Source organism: Vanderwaltozyma polyspora, genomic scaffold (assembly GCF_000150035.1).
Source record: "Vanderwaltozyma polyspora DSM 70294 KpolScaffold1005 genomic scaffold, whole genome shotgun sequence".
Classification (NCBI taxonomy): domain Eukaryota; kingdom Fungi; phylum Ascomycota; class Saccharomycetes; order Saccharomycetales; family Saccharomycetaceae; genus Vanderwaltozyma; species Vanderwaltozyma polyspora.
Genome location: NW_001834575.1, coordinates 9,947 through 31,584, shown reverse-complemented (window position 1 = coordinate 31,584; position 21,638 = coordinate 9,947). Strand labels below are relative to the sequence as shown.

The 21,638-nt window shown below is 32.1% G+C and overlaps 10 protein-coding genes and 1 non-coding gene across 11 annotated transcripts; 6 read left to right on the top strand and 5 right to left on the bottom strand.

Annotated features, from left to right (window-relative positions):
• The first annotated feature begins 1,250 nt into the window (after positions 1–1,250).
• Kpol_1005trna1 lies at positions 1,251–1,349 on the top strand. Its single transcript has 2 exons — positions 1,251–1,288; positions 1,313–1,349. It is a non-coding gene; the product is annotated as a tRNA-Phe (tRNA).
• Positions 1,350–1,555: 206 nt separating this feature from the next.
• Positions 1,556–2,515, bottom strand: Kpol_1005p17 (cyclin family protein; the record flags this gene model as incomplete). The annotated part of the gene is made up of 1 exon (XM_001642737.1): positions 1,556–2,515. One exon carries the CDS (start codon positions 2,513–2,515, stop codon positions 1,556–1,558), a length of 960 nt encoding a protein of 319 aa, XP_001642787.1.
• Positions 2,516–3,876: 1,361 nt separating this feature from the next.
• Positions 3,877–5,382, bottom strand: TRM5 (tRNA (guanine) methyltransferase; the record flags this gene model as incomplete). The annotated part of the gene is made up of 1 exon (XM_001642736.1): positions 3,877–5,382. One exon carries the CDS (start codon positions 5,380–5,382, stop codon positions 3,877–3,879), a length of 1,506 nt encoding a protein of 501 aa, XP_001642786.1.
• Positions 5,383–6,154: 772 nt separating this feature from the next.
• RRP4 (exosome non-catalytic core subunit RRP4) lies at positions 6,155–7,252 on the top strand (the record flags this gene model as incomplete). The annotated part of the gene is made up of 1 exon (XM_001642735.1): positions 6,155–7,252. One exon carries the CDS (start codon positions 6,155–6,157, stop codon positions 7,250–7,252), a length of 1,098 nt encoding a protein of 365 aa, XP_001642785.1.
• A 208-nt stretch (positions 7,253–7,460) lies between these two features.
• Positions 7,461–8,624, bottom strand: DYS1 (deoxyhypusine synthase; the record flags this gene model as incomplete). The annotated part of the gene is made up of 1 exon (XM_001642734.1): positions 7,461–8,624. The coding sequence occupies one exon, from the start codon at positions 8,622–8,624 to the stop codon at positions 7,461–7,463; it is 1,164 nt and encodes a 387-aa protein (XP_001642784.1).
• Positions 8,625–9,096: 472 nt separating this feature from the next.
• IPK1 (inositol pentakisphosphate 2-kinase) lies at positions 9,097–9,939 on the top strand (the record flags this gene model as incomplete). Its single annotated transcript, XM_001642733.1, has 1 exon — positions 9,097–9,939. One exon carries the CDS (start codon positions 9,097–9,099, stop codon positions 9,937–9,939), a length of 843 nt encoding a protein of 280 aa, XP_001642783.1.
• Positions 9,940–10,127: 188 nt separating this feature from the next.
• Positions 10,128–11,462, bottom strand: Kpol_1005p12 (Brix domain-containing protein; the record flags this gene model as incomplete). Its single annotated transcript, XM_001642732.1, has 1 exon — positions 10,128–11,462. The coding sequence occupies one exon, from the start codon at positions 11,460–11,462 to the stop codon at positions 10,128–10,130; it is 1,335 nt and encodes a 444-aa protein (XP_001642782.1).
• Positions 11,463–11,907: 445 nt separating this feature from the next.
• On the top strand, positions 11,908–13,428 carry RRP3 (RNA-dependent ATPase RRP3; the record flags this gene model as incomplete). Its single annotated transcript, XM_001642731.1, has 1 exon — positions 11,908–13,428. One exon carries the CDS (start codon positions 11,908–11,910, stop codon positions 13,426–13,428), a length of 1,521 nt encoding a protein of 506 aa, XP_001642781.1.
• A 140-nt stretch (positions 13,429–13,568) lies between these two features.
• On the bottom strand, positions 13,569–15,398 carry TFB1 (TFIIH/NER complex subunit TFB1; the record flags this gene model as incomplete). The annotated part of the gene is made up of 1 exon (XM_001642730.1): positions 13,569–15,398. One exon carries the CDS (start codon positions 15,396–15,398, stop codon positions 13,569–13,571), a length of 1,830 nt encoding a protein of 609 aa, XP_001642780.1.
• A 746-nt stretch (positions 15,399–16,144) lies between these two features.
• SSZ1 (ribosome-associated complex protein SSZ1) lies at positions 16,145–17,764 on the top strand (the record flags this gene model as incomplete). The annotated part of the gene is made up of 1 exon (XM_001642729.1): positions 16,145–17,764. One exon carries the CDS (start codon positions 16,145–16,147, stop codon positions 17,762–17,764), a length of 1,620 nt encoding a protein of 539 aa, XP_001642779.1.
• Positions 17,765–18,076: 312 nt separating this feature from the next.
• Positions 18,077–19,186, top strand: PAN5 (2-dehydropantoate 2-reductase PAN5; the record flags this gene model as incomplete). The annotated part of the gene is made up of 1 exon (XM_001642728.1): positions 18,077–19,186. One exon carries the CDS (start codon positions 18,077–18,079, stop codon positions 19,184–19,186), a length of 1,110 nt encoding a protein of 369 aa, XP_001642778.1.
• Positions 19,187–21,638: the final 2,452 nt, after the last annotated feature.

The window sequence follows — 21,638 nt, the reverse complement described above, 5'->3', positions numbered from 1 at the left end:
TCACATCAAATTTCTGAGGACGAACCTCTGATTGAAGAACTATTTGTACAAGACGTATCTGAAGACGAACTTCAATATGTATCATTAACTTCAAGTGAAAGCTCTGATGAAAAAACCTCGGAATGAAGAAGTATCTGAATTCGAGACGCGTGTAGACTAACATCACACAACAACTGGATAGTGGTAAAAAACTTACATATAGATCATGCATTACCATATGCTGATCTACAGGAGGTGAATATATATACCACATCCGTATGAACCGAAGGTGGTTCAAATAAATAAAGCTTTATATGGTTAAAGCAAAGTCCGAAAGAATGGAATGATTACTTAAGAAAATATCTAAATAGTTGATCATTCTATGACTCGGAATATAAATCAAGTATCCATTTTCTAAAGATAGATTTACAGCTCGTAAACTAGAAAAACTATTAGAACAAGTTCGAAAGAACGTAACTGCTATAGAAAAAATATCTGGTTTATTTAATGTTACTGACATTTTAACAAAAAACAGTAACGCAAATTCAATTCAAGAAATTGTTTGAATGCTCGGAAAATAAGTTACACCCAGGAGACATTCTTCGTATAACTGAGCTAGGAGAATCAAAATCCAAGGACAGGAAGAAGATGTTGATGATCAGTTAAGAAGATCGTAAAAACATGTCTTTACGGAGGTGTGTCAGAATTATGAGGTAACACGTGATATATACGTATTACGACATTATTCATATAGGATAAAGAAATGTTACTTTACACGAAAGTGTTATTTCTGACGTTAAAACTTTTCCAACACTTTATATAAGAAATGACAAGATCTTAATTGACACTTGTCATGTTAATTATATTCCCATGTGTATATTATATACTTTAATACACCGGATCAATATCAACTTATTAAGAATGTCCTTGGAAATAAATAAAGAATCTATTACTATGAATGATTCGGTAGAAAAACCACAACATAATTCTCTACAGTATATTTTATACTTTAATACACCGGATCAATATCAACTTATTAAGAATGTCCTTGCAAACAACTAAACAATCTACTATTATTAACGATTCTGTAAAGAATCCACAACCCTCTGTTTCTCTACACTGGCAAATTGTTTACAATATAAACTTTTTGTCTTTATATAATATCCCTGTGTCTTATCTCTCTTCGTGTGACACTAATTATCTTATTACCCGGACTTTCAGATTATCACCAATATTATCAACCAGTTAAGAAAAAAGAGTATAAAAAGTAAGCGGATTTAGCTCAGTTGGGAGAGCGCCAGACTGAAGAATTAACTTCGGTCAAATCATCTGTTATCTGGAGGTCCTGTGTTCGATCCACAGAATTCGCATTTATTTTTAATTTTTTTAATTTTATTTTAATACCTCTGGAGAATATCTAATAATTGCCTTTTGACTGGAAGGATTTGTTGAATGAGTCAAGTGATGGAGACAATATTACCACGTAAACGAATGACTGTACTTTATTTTCATTTTACATTTTAAAAATGCTTTATATAATAGCAATATACAAAATATTTAATTAAATATATATATGCTAAACATCAACTTTACATAACCTTTTACCATTGTAGACATTGTTGATTGATTTCTGAATAGGCCGAAGAAAATGTGAATCTTTATCATTATCCTCACCATCTACAGGTAAAGGTCTTTTCTTTGAAGGAGTTGCTAACATCTGAGATTCAGAAGTTTGTACTAAAATTTCTTCTAATTGTAGCAATGCATCTTGATGTACATTTAAATTATAATTTAACCTTGTTAAACACCATCTTTCCATCAAGGATAGATGAGTTTGAGGTAAACCACTGATACAATGCCAACTTTTCATTGTAAAAGTATTATCATTTAAAAATTTATGGGAAATGATTAAACAACATAAGAATATTCTTTTTGCACAATGAGAAAAAGTTGGTAAAGGTGATTTTGAATTTTTTGTTGAAATAGGATTCAACGAATAAATCTGTTTAAAATAATAAGTTGCCAATAATAAAACGTTCTTATTACATTTTGATCTGTCTATGATTTCTACAATAAAAGGAACGATAGTGTTGACACTATTATTTATAGTAGAATCATTTGCAGATAATGACGAAGTTATTGTTGATAAAAGCTTCGCAATATGAACAATGAATTTCTTAAAAGTAGTTTCAGAAGATAATTTTTTATTAACTGGAGATGAAGATGGAGATGGAGATGGAGAAGTAGCAATGACAGTAGATTCCTTAGCATCAGTACTGCTACTAATGCTGTTGGAATTATTATTATTGTTGTTGCTATTTTCATAAGGAGGAGTATGGTAACCAGTTTTTATAATTAAATTTTTCTTACTTTCGACTTGAGACTCTTTTATCGAATGATCATAATTCGATGTATTAGTTAAAGAAGTAATTTCAGCATCACAGGTTTGAGAAGTAGGGGTAACATGCCGGGGATACTGTTGCCGTTGCCGTTGCCGTTGCCGCCGTAAATTCTCTTGAGATTGTAATTCAGACATGATGATCAACTATTCTTGTATTTATCTTTGTTTTATTTTTTTCTTATTTTTCTATATCGATTTAGTTTAATTTATTCTAACTTAAAATTCAATTAAGATGTTGGTATTCCTTGGTTTTTTCAAAGAAGAAAACCAATAATAATAACAGTTATCTTATTGTATTAAACACTTTTGAAACTTCAGTTTCAAAAATAGTCCAGTACAAATTCCTTTCAACCTAAGTCAAACGAGTTTAGTGGAAATAATAATTAGAATTCATATTTCCAACACTTAAAAAAAATACTAACAAACTAAAATCAATATAACCACTTTCAAAAGGGCTTATAAACACAATAAATAACAGAATTAACTATATAATAAAATCTTCTTTTCCGATGGTGCAGATTTAAATGATATATATTTAAATATCAAAATAATAAATATATATGCAATAAAAAGGCTGCCCCCCTTTGAAGTTACCAAAATGGGTTGGTCTTTTAAAAAGTCCAAATAACACCAAAGCACAAATTCTTGAATCAAATGAAATTAATAACACCTAAAACTCTTAAAAGGTCTTCATTTATATAGATATATAGATGTAGATATAAAGATCAGGCTGTTATATCCAAAATCTTTTCGAAAATGGGCTTAACTTTAAAATATCTCGAGAGTTTCTTTTTCCTGTTTTCCGTCTCCTTCCCCTCCGCAGTTTCTCTTCCGCTTCTCGTCCCATTCTTCCCTCTTGCCTAATCGAACAGCATTTTCGAAATTTGACAAAAAAACGAAAGCCCTTTTGTCTTTTGTTTTCTGAGAAAATGACGCACAAGGACGTCGTTTTTTAGTAATTTATCAGTTATTAGTCACTTTCGACACTGTCCCATCAACGCAACGCAACGACTCTGATTTCGAATTTGAAGAAGTTCATGCAATCCATTTTTAAGGTTTGCTTTTGCTTTTGCTTTTGCTTTTGAACTAGAGTAAAACTAGAACTACAACTGAACTGGGGGTGCCTGGCAAAGATCACGTTTTAGATTTTAAATTTTGGGTTCATCCTACCTTTGATTCATCAATCTATCAATTAATCAGTCATACCATGTTCATCATGAAGTTGTGGTGGAGCCAAATAAATGGTTAGATTTTATGGAACGATGACTGTATTATTAAACTAGTATGGCTCTTGTACTTTCTCCCATGGTTATGAATTGGTGATCCATGGACAGACACAGTGAAGTGATGAAGGGGTGGTGGTCGTGGTGGTGAGATGTTACTTGTGTTTTGTAGAGATATATAGATGTAAATATATATATAAAATCCATACTTGTGTGTATGTGTGTATGTGTGTGTATGCTTCCATGCATGCAATAAGCCCGTCATACTTAAATTTAATTTCTTGCAATTGGTTCTGGTAATTGCAAGCTTACACAAAACATTGGTTTCGTAGGTGATACTTTACGAACTAAGTGAAATTGTAAATTCTCAAATGGCAATATCTCTTGTGTTGTATTCATCGATTTTAATATCCGTGAGTAAACACGTTTATGAATTTCTTCATCAGTTGGTGTTTCATCATTATCATACTTCTCAAAACAATGTATATGTATCCATGGCATACCCATGTCTGAACAATCTGATGATTTCAATATACCGTTGAAATTTCCTAAGAAATCTATAGAACTATCTGGTAAATTCATCACATAGTGATTAACTTGAAATGGTATCTTGATTTCTTTGAATTTATTAGAATTAGCATCTTTAGCATTCTCAATTCTCTTCTCATGCTTCTTTCTCTTTATTGGCAATAATATTTTATCATCTTCAGAACGCCAGTCTCGTAATAGATTAATCGATTCTCTAATAAATTCAGCCCCATCAAGATTAAATGGCTTCACTATAGGTTCAACTTTATTCAACTTTATATTCTCTTGTAAGTATTTATAACTCTCAGGATTTAAATCATTAGCAAGAACAATAACCTCTTTTTTACCTGCTGGAACTGCAAATGGCCCAACCCCTGCAAATACATCACACACAACTTCTCCAGGTTTAAAGTATTTACTAACTAATCTATCATGTTCAGTATGCAATCTGGAATTCCAGTATACTTTACTGAAATCAAATTTAAATGTACAATTGGATTCTTTTTGCTCAACCTCTAAATTATCAGTTTTACCTGCAATCACTTTCATCGGGAAGGTTCTAAATTGTGTCGCAATACTGCTAACTTTATCAACGACACATTCGATTTTCTGGTTCTTATCAAGAATCACTTGCCCAATCAATGTATCATATGGTTTAAATTCTTTACGCAAATTTAAATGTGCAATATGGCCAGTTATCGTAAAACCTGTTGGGATTTCATCTAGGAATTCTTCTGGTAACACAGATCTCAATATTTCTTCAGCTTTCCAAAAATTATAATCCATGACATATTCATACGGAAGAATAGTTGCACCAGTTTCTTTCAAAAATTCTAATGCCTCTTTGGATAGTTTATCATTAACATCTTCTAATGATTTAATTGAATCATTCAACAAGACACCCTTAGTGACAATTCCATTATCACAGGCAATTGTTTTCAACTTTTTATTCTTATTAGTGTTATCACCTGTGCTTTGGGGTTCTTCCAATTTTTGATCAAGTTTAACCACATGAGGGATTCTTGGCACTCTTAAAATCGCATCTCTATATTGTTTAGCAAATGTATTAATATGTTTAGGTTCAGGAAATTTAACAACACATAAAGAAATATTTGTAACAAAAAAAGATCTATCTAGTTCTCTCATTTCCCTATCAACAGGAGGTTGATATTTAAAAGTTGACGCTACAGAAGTCATTGTTCTACTTAATCTATGTTTATTTATTATCAATCCGTTTCTAAGTATATTCATTCATTCAAGCACTCAAATATATCAATATGCCTTATTCAGCGGAAAACAGTTTATTCAACCCAATTTAAAAGCAAATTTCTTACAAGAATTAATGAATGAATCTCAAATATCAATTTCAAGAACTGAACTAGACCAATGATCGTTGGCAATCAGTAGTACACATCCAATTTACAATCAAGTCCAGATCATTTAAAATTATGCGATGAGCTTTAACACTTTTCCAAAAATTTTTCAAGCTGCTTTTTTTCTCCCATAGTGTATCTGCTTACAATAACGACAGTATAATCGATATAGTCATATAGCTATACAAAAGTTACGTGAAATAATAAACTCGCCTGTATTTATCAATTTAATTAAATTACAAATAGAGTATAACATACCTGTACATACATTGATTTGTATTATAAGGTATATGTAGTTTTCTTTGGATATCCCAACTCTTTGATAACAGTGTCTTGAATATTTTACTTTCACTATGAGAATATATATTTGGTAGCGTCATGACAAATCAGGGTAAAATAAGTTTCAGTCACGTGATTAAAATGGCATCGCCATTTTTTCTTTTTTTAATGAAATTCTCTAACAAGAAGACGATGAGATGAGAGGAAGAAAGAAGAATAAGAATAATACTAATAACTAATTAGATAATAAAGTAAATATTTATAAGATATAGACTGATCGATAGCACCAAAGCCGTTTTAGTAGATCTGCAATTGCATTTGTTTTAGCATTCAACTAGTGGAGGAGGTCAAAGTTGTTAAATTTGAGCCAAATGTCAGAGGTTATTAGTGTGGTGAAAAGAAGAGGTGGATTTCAATATCCATCCATTGTTGATGAAACTAATGATATAGATACTTCTGATGAAGATATCGAAATGGAAGATGTTGAAAAACCAGCAGGTGATAAGAAAACAGATGCTGCCGAAGGTGAAATTGTTACTCCTGGTGAATTGGTTACTGATGATCCAATTTGGATGAGAGGTCATGGTACCTATTTCTTGGATAATATGACTTATTCTTCTGTTGCTGGTACCATCTCTAGAGTTAATAGATTATTGTCAGTTATACCATTAAGAGGTCGTTACTCACCAGAGACTGGTGATCATGTTATCGGTAGAATTACAGAAGTTGGGAACAAAAGATGGAAAGTTGACATCGATGGTAAACAGAACGCTGTGTTAATGTTGGGTTCTGTCAATTTACCTGGTGGTATATTAAGAAGAAAATCAGAAAGTGATGAATTACAAATGAGAAGTTTCTTGAAAGAAGGCGATTTATTGAATGCAGAGGTACAGTCTTTATTCCAGGATGGTAGTGCTTCTTTACATACCAGATCTTTAAAATATGGTAAATTAAGAAACGGTTTGTTCTTACAAGTACCAAGTTCATTAATTATCAGATCTAAAAATCATACTCATAATCTTCCTGGTAATGTAACTGTTTTATTAGGTGTTAACGGTTACATTTGGTTAAGGAAGACTTCACAAATGGATCAAGCCAGAGATCTCCCACCAGGTGGTAGTACAGGTGGTTATCCATCAAATTCTGGACCAACTGGTGCTAAATCTTTAAACCCGTCAAGTAATATGTCAATCACGAGATTGGAAGAAGAGTCTTCATGGCAAATTTATTCCGATGAAAATGATCCTACAATTACAAATAGCATAAGGCAAACAATCTCTAGATACGCCAACGTAATAAGAGCTTTAGCTTATTGTGAGATAGGTATAACTCAAGAACGTATCGTTAGTGCGTATGAAGCAAGTATGGCATATCCAAATATTGGTTCGTTAATAGAGAGAGATGTTATGGAATCCATTGGTAATGATGTTATTAATGGTGAAAAGATGAGAGGTAACGGCGGTAATTAATAATGAGCAGATTGCTCACAAGTCTATATATTTAAGTGCACATTACATATTATATAATTTCAGTAGATATTTAAAACTTTTGAAAAATATTTATCAAGTTAATAGATTTTATATGAACAGGAAAGCACAAAAAGTTATCAATAAAAAGAGAAAAGTCATTATTTTTTTTTTCATAAACAAAAAAGTGGTATAAAGTTAGTATGGTTTATCAATCTGATTTCTTAATCAATTTCTTACCACTGGCAAAAGTGGCGGCAACAATCAATGGGAAGACAACAGTGACATCGGCATAAACCTTAACAGACTTGGCTTCGGCTTTGATCTTACCCCAAGAAACAGCTTCATCTGGTCTGGCACCTGCATCAGAACCATCAAATTCTTGACCGGTATTAATGTAAACGGCGTAATCAGCACCGTTTCTCATCAAACAAGCATTGGCAATATGATGCTTAATCAAACCACCACCTAAAATGATCATACCAGCTCTGTAAGCATCCATAGACATAGAGTTAACCTTACGGATATCGGCAACGATATCTAATCTTAATTGTTTTGGAGAGGCCTTAAAGGTGTGGAAGAATAACATGTCACCAATGGAACCGTCAGTGATAGCTGGACAGAAGATTGGGATCTTATTCTTGTGAGCCCAGTAAATAACAGAGCTTTCATCGTTAATTTCTTTACCTAGACGATCAATCAATTTAGATGGAGTCCAGATTGGGGAGTCAACATCTGGATTAGCTTCCAAACAGTCAATACCATGCTTGGAAACATAAGCATCTTGTTCCTCCAACATCTTATCGAAAATTGGAACAATCCATTCTTCAAATTTACAATAATTGTCATTTGGAACTAATAAATTACCAATACGGTTCAAACCTTGTTCACGTAAAGAAGAACCTTGCAAAGAAAATTCACCCAAGTAGGTTGGAGCCAAACATTTAATGATATCTTCTTCAATACCACCAGCAGTAGCAACCAAAGCATCAACCATCTTATGTTGAACTAAGAAACGCAAAGTTTCACGCAAACCGGAACTAATCAAATTGGAAGTGTAACCCATAAAGATGGTAGTTTTTTGGTAACCTTCGTCATCAAAACTACCCTTTTTCTTATGATCTTCAACTTCAGAAATGTGCTTACCTCTCCAAGATCTCATATTATCAATGATATCACAAGCTTGACCTAAGGAACTTGCTTGGAAACCCATTTTTTTCATAGAATCGATAAGATCGGTTGCTCTCATATCGGTAGCTTCTGGCTTAGAATAGTCAATACCATGGACTTCAACGAAGTCATCAGGAATTGGAACAGATTCCTTTAAAACAGCTTCATTCAAAATATCTGGCAATTTATCGTTTAGATTTGACATTTCGTATCTTTATCTTTCAAAATTTCGATATAATCTATTTCCTAACAATATTATTATCCAATTGTTAGCGGCAAAATGTAATTTAAACCCGTATATACAGCCTGTGTATTAAGTAACCTGGATCTCACACCTTATTAGGATCTTATCTAAGTTTTACTACCTTAATATAACAATTAACCAATTAATAATCACCAATAATGAGAACTTTATTAAGTTGTGAAATTTTTCACTTTATTATCCACTATTAAAAATAAGCGATATTCTGGATTCAAAGCTCATCGAAAAAATAGAAATATAAAAAAGAAATAGTCTAGTCAGTATATAAGAACAATGGTTATAAGTTGATGAAGAATAAAGCAAGATATGATGTGTTCTGATGAGTTTTTTTATAGGAGGTAGTTGAATTTGTTTAATAAGGTTACTTTGTGTACTTATTTTGGTTTTGTTTGGGAAATTTTGGTTAACTGAGAGGATGAAAGTTGTGGGTAAGGGAAACGCCAATATTCTAATTGATTTTGGTGATGCTGAATATCTTTATAGATGTCTAGTACGATATGAATCTTTGAAGATGAATAATGACTGCACTAGGGAGAATTTTGGTTACATAAATGATGTGGTTAGAAAAAGTTTGGGGAGTTATGTTTGCGAGATGGAATTATTAGAGATCCCGTTAACCGACTTCGAATTGCTATTGAAGGAACTTTCGATTCAAATTGATGATACCTCATTAGTTGTCCTCAAGATTATTAATTTGAAGTCTAAAGATTATACAAACACATTGAAAGATGACCATTGTACTAAAATTTTTGCAGATGAAACTGCTACCAAGATATTACTGGAGATTAAGCCGAAATGGTTACATTATTCTACGGATTATTGTAGAAATTGTACGCATAATACATACAAGAACCGTGGGATAAATTACTGTTATTCAAAATTATTGAAACAGAAAGATCACATATATGATATATTGAACCCACCAGAGTCCTTACCAATTGAATTTTTAAATGATATCGTATTGTACTTGGAAGACGAAAAAAATTTTCTTCAATTATTATATTCTTTACAAGAGCACTTACATTCTGAAACAACTCATTTGTCGAATATCGATTCTGAAGACAAAGTTACAAAGGATTTGTTGCTTTTGATGACATTAAGAGATGTAACTTGTTTCTTAGAATGGCATTCGCTTAACAGAGGTAAATTTAGTGTCAATATAATCGATGTTGATTTAAAACCAAAACATAAATGGAAACATTGGTCGTCAACACATGAGGCTTTAGAGTTCTATAATCCAAAATGTTACCATAAGTAAATAAAATTATTACACCTAATGAATTAATGACCATAAAAAATCCAGGGTAATCTGAGATCCGTTCCTGAATTATACTTGCACACATAAATAGCTTATACATTTGTAATTAATAATCAATTAAAGTTATTTGAACTTGTCAATATTTAATATTGGTATCTTTATTTATATGCTTATTACAATTATTTAATCTATTCTACTTCACTGAATAAATCACTGTCTAAATCTTCTGGGATGTCATTATAATGGTCGCTATCACTGGAACTTCCAGTGATATCTGAATCCGAATTTTGATTATCTATGTCAGGATTCGATATGGCATCTAATTTTCTTTGTTCTCTTCTTTGCAGCTTTCTTTGTTTCTTTGCTTCCTTCACAGCTTTCTTTCTTGCAATGTTTTCTTCCTGTTCTTTCCTTCTTTCTTCTTTCAGTCTCATCTTCTGGGCATGTCTTTTCTCCAGAGCTTTAATTTCTGCATCTGTCTTTTCTACAAATTCATGATGCAAAACTTTACCTGAACATATACCTTCCTCTATCTTGACCAATTTCAAGGTCAACCTTGGTCCTATTTCAGTTAATTTAATTGCCTTTTTTCTTGGTATTAGTCTAGATTGATCATCATTTACTAGTGGTATATTTTCTTTATCAATTTTATCTATCTCATTTTTTTTGTCTTGTAGAATGCTTATATGTTTAGATCTTATATCTCTTTTATCAACTACTTTTACAATTGCTTCATCTTCAACTTCCGATTCAGAAGTATATGATCCTATGTCATGGTCTAAAATCAAAGAAGAAATATCTTCCTTTTTATGCAGGTTTGGTAATGTTTTATGCAGATTGTGCTTAGCTCTATGAAGTCGTTTTAAATTTTTGGAAATTTCTACTTCTCTGATGTCGATAAAATAGTGACGCATAGATATTTCTCCAGTTTCTTGATCTTTATTAATCATGAAAACACGTTTAATCGAACTTAACCTCGTTCTTGAAGGGTTCAAGGGGGGGAAAACATTTTGGAACATTGATACTATAACTTTCTCTACATTTTCATTAACTCCCTTTGAATCTACTTCACTTTTCAGACTTGTAAACCCATTCAAAACTAATAATGGGGGATCTAAGACATCTTCTTTATTTAAAGATTTTGGCCTCTTCAGAAATTTCTTAATGTCCTTCCCCAAGGAGTAATCTGTCACTTGAAAAGTAACAGTTGGACCATGAGGAATTCTGGATATCTTCAATGAAACATTACCAGTTCTTTCGGATTGAGTAAAGATGAATAAATGAGAAACACCTAATGGGCCACACATAACAACAAAGTCCTTTAATTTATTCGACTTTCTCTCTTTTAATTTAACAGCTGTGTGAGGTTGCATGATCTGACGGAAATCTTTAACCAACTGATTCAAAGTATGATTACCTAAAGATGTCGAACCAACTCTTATAACCATAGATTTAGGAACATCCTTTAATTGTTCAACAGTTTGAACTACATGTGTTCTCTTCTTAGTTCTTCTTTTTGCCATCTTCCCAATATTTTTACAGTTTCACTAAAGAGAAAAATATAACTTTCCACTCAGGAGTTATCATTATATATACCCCATTGCAAAAACAAGTATTGAGTTATTGATTATATCTTTTATATCTTTAAAGACCATTCAAATGACTTCGAGATGAGATGAGATGAGATGAGATGAGCCTTATTAGAATAAATTCACAGAATAAGTTGATCCGATAACAAACAGCGCAGAAAAAGGAAGGCGATGAGGACATGTATTAAATTACATCAAAATACCCATTGCGTATATAATGATGTGAAAAATTGTTAAAATCAAAAGAATAACTGATGTTTAAGAAGAGATGCGATGAGATGATATAATATATAATAAAAGTGAAAAAAGTTTTATATTAATTCTTCATAAAGTAAGATAATTAGAGACTCAAGTCGTTGAATATCGAGTATTGATTATAATGTCTGGTAAAGTTGATAAAAAGAAGGGTTCTTCTGTTAAAAAAACCGAAGGAAAGAGCAAAGAAATATCTGCTTTGGCCGCTAAGATTAGAGCAAAGGCTTTAGAGAACCAGAAGAAGATGTTAAAGAATAGTGAAACTACCTCTGACCAGGAGGATGATCCAAGTGAAAGTGAAGAAGAAGAAGGTTCTGATTCTGAGGATGTTGAGGTCTCCAAGGATAAACAAGAGGAAGAAGAGGAAGGTGAAACTTTTGAATCATTTTCTGATTTAGATTTAGTTCCTGAATTGATTGAAGCTTGTAAAAATTTGAATTTTGCCAAACCAACACCAATTCAAGCAAGATCTATTCCTCCTGCTTTACAAGGTCATGATATTATCGGTTTGGCTCAAACTGGTTCTGGTAAAACTGCTGCATTTGCTATTCCAATCTTAAATCGACTATGGCATGACCAACAGCCTTATTATGCATGTATATTAGCACCAACAAGAGAATTGGCACAGCAAATTAAGGAAACATTTGATTCTTTAGGGTCTTTGATGGGTGTTCGTTCTGCTTGTATTGTTGGTGGTATGAATATGATGGATCAAGCTAGAGATTTAATGCGTAAACCTCATATTATCATTGCAACTCCTGGTAGATTAATGGATCATTTAGAAAATACTCGTGGGTTCTCCTTACGTAAATTGAAATTTTTAGTTATGGATGAAGCTGATAGATTATTAGATATGGAATTCGGTCCAGTTTTAGATAGAATTTTGAAAATTATTCCAACCCAAGGCAGAACTACTTATCTATTTTCCGCTACTATGACCTCTAAAATTGATAAACTACAGAGAGCTAGTTTGACAAACCCAGTTAAATGTGCTGTTTCAAACAAATATCAAACTGTTGATACTTTAGTTCAAACACTAATTGTTGTACCAGGTGGGTTGAAAAATACATACTTGATATACCTAATGAATGAATTCATAGGCAAAACTATTATTGTTTTCACTAGAACGAAGGCAAACGCTGAAAGAATCACAACATTGGCAAACTTGTTAGAGTTTAGTGCGACTGCATTGCATGGTGATTTAAATCAAAACCAAAGAACAGGTTCTTTAGATTTATTTAAAGCAGGTAGAAGATCAATACTTGTTGCTACTGATGTCGCTGCAAGAGGTTTAGATATCCCATCTGTCGATATTGTTATCAATTATGATATTCCTGTAGATTCAAAGTCATATATTCATAGAGTTGGTAGAACTGCAAGAGCAGGAAGATCTGGTAAGTCCATTTCTTTAGTGTCACAGTATGATTTGGAATTAATTTTAAGAATTGAAGATGTCCTTGGAAAGAAACTACCAAAAGAAAATGTCAATAAAGATGCTATTTTGACTCTAAGAGATTCAGTAGATAAAGCTAATGGTGAAGTCGTCATGGAATTAAACAGAAGAAATAAAGAAAAGATTGCAAGAGGTAAGGGTAGAAGAGGCAGAATGGCTGCCAGAGATGACATGGATAAAGGAGAACGTTAAAGGTAATGAGTTATAAAATAATTATTTAATTAAAATTTTATAGAAATGCTGAATGTTCAAAAATATATAAATGTAATATATAAGTCGATTATTATTAAAATTAAATATTAAGGGTTCAATGCCACCATGGAGCTGCGGCTTCAGTTAGGAGGGGTTGCCTGTTTTATTTTAACCGCTATATCATCATACTTCTTAATTGCCAAGGCAATAGAAGCTAATGTAGGACTTAAATATGCCTTACAGTAAGCAGCCACACTCTCACCATCACCTTTATGAACATCATCTAAAAGCTCATTAATTTTAAAATCACAATCTTTTAAATTAGAACACAACTTCTTAACTGTACTTGCCTGTTTTGGCTCGCCACTTTGGAAATGGATGTAGAAATGTTTCAAAAATTCACAACAAGTACTATGCAATAAACGACAACTATCCAGAAGTTCTATCGGAATTTCTGCTTTAGCTTCAGAATCATTTAATCCATTGCCGATAAAGGCACCAAGCATGGTATCAATGTTATTGTGCTTAGCTTGTTTAGCGTTGATTCTAACAGCAGTATTAATCTCTTGATTGATCTTAGTTGCTGCTTCTAAACTTGCCTTAACATTTGTCAAGTCAATTTTACCAATAACTTTATTTAGAACTTTATCAATATCGTCTTTAACCTCTGTAATTTCGACTTTTATTTGGGTATTTTTTGCTGTATTCGGATTAGAATCCTGTGCTGGTTCATTTTTCAAATGAATTGTCGCATAGTCTTCGGTAAATGTAGCATGTAAGTCTGAAATCTGTAGATTTGATCTTTCACCATCATCCATATCCTTATTACTTAAATTTGACCTAGAATATTCGTTTTCTAGTGACCTCATCATCTTTTCACTTAGTCTATTCATACCTCTCAAAATATCAACAGTACCATCACTATTACCGTTTACATCTCTACCAGCCTGCATTGTAAAATTAGGCCTATTACCCAATAATTCTGGGTCATCTTGCGCATTACCTTCAATATCGATTATCTTTCTAACATCATGCATTAAAGAAACATCATCTTGTCTATCATATTCTTGATCTAAAGTCAAATATCTATCAATAATAACATCACCTCTATCATTATGCATAATACGTTCACCTCTCAATTTACGGAAAAGTTTTGATGAGAAGAATCTTGCCCAAAATTCTGGTTCTTTAAAGTTCTTTGGAACGTTATCCGTGTAGGCTTTCTTTACAATCGGGTAGTTTTGAAAGATATTTAGAATCTTATCACGGGAAATATTAACATGGACTTTGTTATCTGAGGATGCAACAGGTTTAATAGTAGACAAAACATTATATGGACCTACTTTCTGAGAAGTAGACAATGCAAATGCTCTTAATAAGGAAACCCTAGTAGACCAAAATTCATCTGGAGGTAGACCAGAATGAATGACAGTTTCTTGGAAAGTTCTCATTAAATTCTTATTCTCTTTCAATAAAGATTGTTGTAATTTAAAATTACTCAATAACTTTTCTCTGGACAAAGAGTCATCTAATTTAGTAGTATTGATCAACGGAGCACTAGGAGTAGCACTTGCTGACACAGGTGTCCCTGCTTCCGCTTCTTTTCTTGTTTTTTCTTCGTATATTTCTGCATCTTTATATCTAGTAATAATATTTTGTAAAGTAATCTTAATGTTATCCATAACTGTTCTATTGTTGAATGAAAAAGTATGTGTTATAGGTTTAGGAGTCACTTCATTACCATCGTTATCCTTAATTTTTTTCGTTTCATCAACTTTTGAAATCAATCTTAACATCAATTTTTCACTCGTTGATGGGGTAGCCTGTAATTTATCAATAGTATCCAAAACCACTAGGTGGGTATTGTCCCCAGAAGTAGATCTCCATGTCAACTCAGCAGGAGATGTATCTTCGTTAATTGTAATGATACCAGAAACCTTCTTAAAGATAGCAGCACCAGAATGTGACATTACTTTAATATCTTATGTTAAAGTTTCAAGTAAAAAAAAAACAAATCACTAAAGGAACCAAGCCAACTTAAACCTAAAATTGTAGTTTAACCCCAAGTATATCCTAACTGATTGCCACAAATGTCCAATGCCTGATTATAAAAGTACAGCAATTCAAAACCTCGAATATTTAACTCTAAATTCCCAATAACCTCTATCGTTAAAGTACTAATCACCTTAATACTTAACAAATTTCACTATTAAAAATTGATTCCGCATTTAGTTTTTGATATATTTAATGCAGCAGATACTGAAATATATTACCGAGCAGAAGTATGATATGTTAAATAAGGGAAACAGATAATATAAATCGATGTTGTACGGTGTCAATGGTTAAGTTGTGATATGGTTTTAAGTATGGATAGAGAATTGGTGAATACTTATAGGGTTCAGTAACCCAATATTTTAAAAAGATATCAGCCCTTATCTATATTTCATTATATTGGTTATAGAGATTACCTCATTATCCACGACATAAAATTTTCACTATATACCATCGAATTTTTAATTCTTCAGTAATCACCAAGCTCATCGCAATTTTTAGTCAAACTAGTTAACAGCTTAAAGGAGTATTATATCTTGAAATCATCAATGATACTTGAATTCGATTTAGGGTCGGTTCATATTGTAGATTAAGTTGCTTAGATCCATTAGCTCTAGGTTTTGTGATATCCCCTCGTACCTTTTATTTATTATTTGACTTATAGATGTCTTCTCCAGTTATTGGTATTTCATTTGGTAACACTTCCTCTTCCATTGCATACATCAATCCAAAAAATGATGTTGATGTTATCGCAAACCCAGATGGTGAACGTTCTATCCCATCTGTGTTGTCATATGTAGGGGATGATGAATATCACGGTGGTCAAGCTTTACAACAATTGATTAGAAACCCAAAGAACACTATTATCAACTTCCGTGACTTTATTGGTTTACCATACAGTCAATGTGATATCACAAGATGTGAAGATGGTGCCCCAGCTGTTGAAGTTGATGGTAAAGTTGGTTTTGTCATTGCTAGAGGTGAAGGTAAAGAAGAAACTTTAACCGTTGACGAAGTTATTTCTAGACATTTGAAACAATTGAAATTAGCTGCTGAAGATTATATTGGTACTACTATCTCTCAAGCTGTTCTAGCTTTACCAACAAACTTCACTGCTGAACAGAAAACCGCTTTGGGTGTTGCTGCTGCTAACGTTGGTTTAGAAATCGTCCAATTCATTAACGAACCTTCTGCTTCTTTGTTGGCTCATGTCGAACAATTCCCATTCAAGGATGACGTCAATGTCGTTGTTGCTGACTTTGGTGGCTCAAGATCCGATGCCGCTGTTATTGCTATTCGTGGTGGTATATTCACTATTTTAGCTACCGAGCATGACACAACTTTAGGTGGTAATGATTTGGATAACGAATTGGTCGAATATTTTGTTAAAGATTTCGAAAAGAAGAACAAATCTAATCCAAGAAAGAACACTAGATCTATGGCCAAATTGAGAGCCAACGCTTCTGTTACTAAGAAAACCTTATCTAACGCTACTTCCGCTACCATCTCAATTGACTCTTTGGCTGATGGTTTTGATTACCATGCCTCTATTAATAGAATGAGATTCGAACTAGTTACAAACAAAGTTTTCGCTAGATTTTCCTCTTTTATCGAAAAGGTAATTGCCAAGGCTGAATTAGACCCATTAGATATTAATGCTGTCTTGTTAAGTGGTGGTGTTGCTTTCACCCCTAAGTTATCTTCCAACTTGGAATTCTTATTCCCAGAGTCTGTTGATGTATTAGGTCCACAAAATTCTGAATCATCCAACTATCCAAATGAACTATCTGCTTCTGGTGCTGCTTTACAAGCTGGTCTGGTTACCATTTATGATGAAGATGAAATGAAGGAAGCTTTACAACCAATTGTCATCAATACTCCACACTTGCAAAGAGCTATTGGTTTAGCTGGTGCCAACGGTGAATTCTTACCAGTTCTAATGGCTGAAACTTCTTACCCAGTTAAGAAATCTATTAAATTAAAGGAAGCTTCTGGTGATCTATTGATTAGTGTCCATGAAGCTGAACATCACATTGAAGAAAAAACTTTGGAGCCAGCTCCAAAGCAAGAAGATGAAGAAGACGAAGATAGTGAAGAATGGTCTGATGATGAACCAGAAGTCGTTAGAGAAAAACATTACACTTTGAGTACTAAATTGATGGAATTGGGTATTAAAGGTGTTAAAAAGGGTGTTGAAGTCACTTTCCAATTAAATAATGATGCTAAGTTGAAGGTCATCGTTAAAGACTTAAAGTCCGGTAACATTGTCAAGGGCGAATTATAAGTAGCTGTTTATTTATAATATATATTATGCATTAAATTTAAACTGGATAAACAGTCTTGTATAGAAGAATCAATTAAATAATGTTAGTAGAATACGACGTTTTCATATTTATTTTGTCATTAAATTGGCCTCGTTATAATGCACGTTAGAAAATACCTCAACTAAACTTAATACATAGAGGCATCATAAAAAAAAAAGAATGATTAATGACTATTAAAACAATAAAGAAAGTTCAATATGATATTAAGGATAAAGACGATATCAATTTACGTATTAACAAGAATAAAACAGATACTTCATAACATCTAGACAATGTACAAGCCTGTTGTTCATATCCTAGGTTTAGGATCTATGGGCACATTGATAGCGTCAGATCTGTTAAAATATAATGAAGTAACAGTTGTCCCATTGTTGAGATCTAAAGAAAAACTTTCAATATTCAGTAACAGATATGATAATACTATTAGACTACGGAAGATTTTTTTAGATGGATCTCCCGTTCAAGAAAATAAGCTTTGCAATAGTTATTGTCCTGAAACGTTTAAAAATGCAGGCCCTATTGAAAACTTAGTCATTACTACCAAGACATATCAAACCAAAGAAGCTTTACTTCCATATCTACCTTACATTAAATCTCATACCAATATAATTTTAATACAGAATGGGTTAGGTATCTTGGAATTATTGAAGGAGGAAATATTTACTGATTCAAATAGTAGACCACAGTTATTCCAGGGTGTCATCTCTCATGGGGTTTATCAGGATGAAGGCTTTACATACAACCATGCAGGTTGGGTTGGTATGAAGATAGCCAGATTGCCATGGGAGAACAATATTGTGCAGACCAACGAATTACTTGAACATGATAAGATAAATAATTCCTTAGTGAACCTATTAACAAAAGAACCATTTTGTAGTAAATTTGGCATTGAACACTTAACCTATCAAGAGTTACTACTAGGACAATTGCATAAATTTATTTTGAATTGTTGTATGAATAGTGTTACAGCAATCATGGATTGTGTCAATGGCGAGATGAGAGAGTATTGCGAACCTGTATTTAGATTAATCATAGAAGAATCACTCGATATTCTTGCTCAAGGATATCCAAAGTTATTTGCGTACGATAAAGAATTTAAGGGAAAGAATGAATACCCCCAATTGAACGTAAATTCTATATTAAGTGTAGACTATTTGGTGAAGGATATAATCAAGATTGGTTGTGTAATGTGTGCACAAAACAGTACATCTATGAGACAAGACACACTATATTTAAGAAAGACAGAAATTGATTATATCAATGGCTATCTTGCAAAACTAGCCCAAAAACTGAATCTTCCAAAGAACTCTAGTAAGGTTAATGAAACAATAATATCGATGGTAAACCTAAGATCAGGCTTAAATAAAGACAGAGCTTCGTAACTTTGAATACCACTATTGAGACATTTATAAGTATATATATTTAATTTACAATTTTTATTGAATAGGAAGAAGTTCAATGAATTAGTATACAAATTATTGAGTCCCATAGAGATCACTATTTGAACTAATTTGGCAATAACAAATAACAGTGATGATGTATTATAATGGTGGTGTAGATGGGCCAAAAATAAATATAAATACAGTCACAGTTGTAGTTGAATTTGAACTTACACTAAAGCATATATGGTAACCTATTGATCACGTGATTGTTATTTTTACAAATAATGGCCGGGTAATACTGACAAATACTCTACCCACCCCAACGCCCACCACTCTTTACGAACACTTTGGCAATGTCCGCGGCAAATGCCACAAAACTAAACACAAAAAGTTCCCGCCGATCCACATCATCCTTTACTTTCGATCTAGTTTTTTTGCAAATGTATATAAGGAGCCAAATGGAAAGATGTTTTATTTTAACTCTTTCTTGTCACTTGTAATGACAGAGAATACATAAAGAGAAATAGAATGGAAAGATGGTTATGTAGAATGCTGATTCTTTAGAGTCGTATGGAGATAAGAAGAGTGCGTATGTTCATAATATTGTAATTGTTCAATCAGATAATTTTTATGATCATAAAAAATAATTTTATTAATTGTAGATGTGCTGTATCTATTTGATTTTAACTCTGTTGGTGTCATAAAGACTGCAATTTTTGAGATTACCCTACTTAACAGTTTGGGAAGGAAATTTTACCCACAGGCGAAGAGAAAGACGGGCAGACGGACAGACACGAAGGCGGAAGACAGAAAAACAGACATACAGGAAAACGTCTGCTGGAGAAGTCGAAAAAAAAAATTCACCACCACCAAATTTCGAATTGTTATGTGGTTTTTTTAGGCTTGAATGTTTTTTTTTTGTTTCTTTTAGTAATAATGACGAAAAACAACGATGCAAACTGAAAAAAAAAATGCTGAAAATTTGAAATTGTAACGAAACAAAAAACTGATTAATATTAAAATAAATTCAAGTGAAATAAAATCAAAATAAATTAAAATAAATGTTTCGTTTGATCTATTAAAGGTTGTATTGAATTTATTACAACACATTATTACCTTAATTTTATTATTAATTTTGAGTTTATTAATTTTGTTGGTTTGGAAAAAGTTGCAAGTGTGAAGTAGACGTTGAAGACAGGAATATTATTAAATATTGTCAATTTAATTTTTTTTTTTGCTAAATCATAAGAAGATTAATTTTAAAGAAATAATAATTTATTTATTGTTTTGCCATAATTAATACCATTATAATAAATTTAATTTCAATTTTAATCTTGATTTTAAATTTAATATAATTTATTGATTACTTTATTGATTTTTTTTATATTCTTATCAGTTATTGGAAAGTTAATTTTCAAGGGAGAGAGACACACTACTAAAGATAAATAATTTTTTGGGATTTTAAATCAATTTACAAATTCTTTTGGTGATTTATTTTTTTTAACTACGAATTTCATCATTTAGATTATAATAATAAGTTCATTGAGTTCAAAGTATTCCCTAAGCTTAGAGAGAATTTCCAATACTTGTAATATTACGAAGACAATATTTTTTAATTTTTAATTTTTTTTTCTTTTTAAAGAAAAATAAAAGTAGAGTTCAAGTTCCTAAATCTAGAATTTAAAGAATAAGTTAACCATATATAAATTCTAAAAATTAATAGTTCAGGTTATTGATAGTAAGGTAAAGATATTAATTGTTTTCACAAGTCAATTAAATATGTCAAACGATAATATTTCAGAATCTGTTGACGATAAGTCTGTAAATACAACAACAACTGCAACCTCCGCAGTCTCAACTGCCACAGATAATTTGACATCTGAAATTAAAAATAATGATGTTACTGGAAATACTGATAATAAGAGTGCTGTTGAAGACAACAATATCAATACTTTAGATTTCATTAAAAATGAAATGAATATAACGTCAAAAAAAATAAAAGAAATTTGAACATTTATTAATATCAAAGGATTCAAATTTTACAACCTCCATGGAGGACTTTTTTAATGCTTGAAAACGGCCACATATAACCCATCAGCCATTGAAAATAATTTAAAAAAGCTTTAAGAATCAAATGATTCCGAAGGATTGGTTACAAATTGACTTTAAAATTGAAAAATTTCCAAATTGTAAACAACTCAAATTCCCCTTTTTAAAAAACCGTTACGGGATTTCTCAACATTTAAATTATTCAAAGGGTCCTCTTACAAAATCTCCCCAAAGCCCGGAAAAACAAAAAAGAAGGCCCCCTGCTTATCCAAAATTAAAGAGACTCTCCCTAAACTTTTTCCACAGGCCCCGGAAATATAAAACAAGGTTTTTTTTGCCTTAGAAAAGGGATTTTTTTACAAAAAACGGACCCCGTAATTTCGCCTGTGAAAAAAGAGGACCC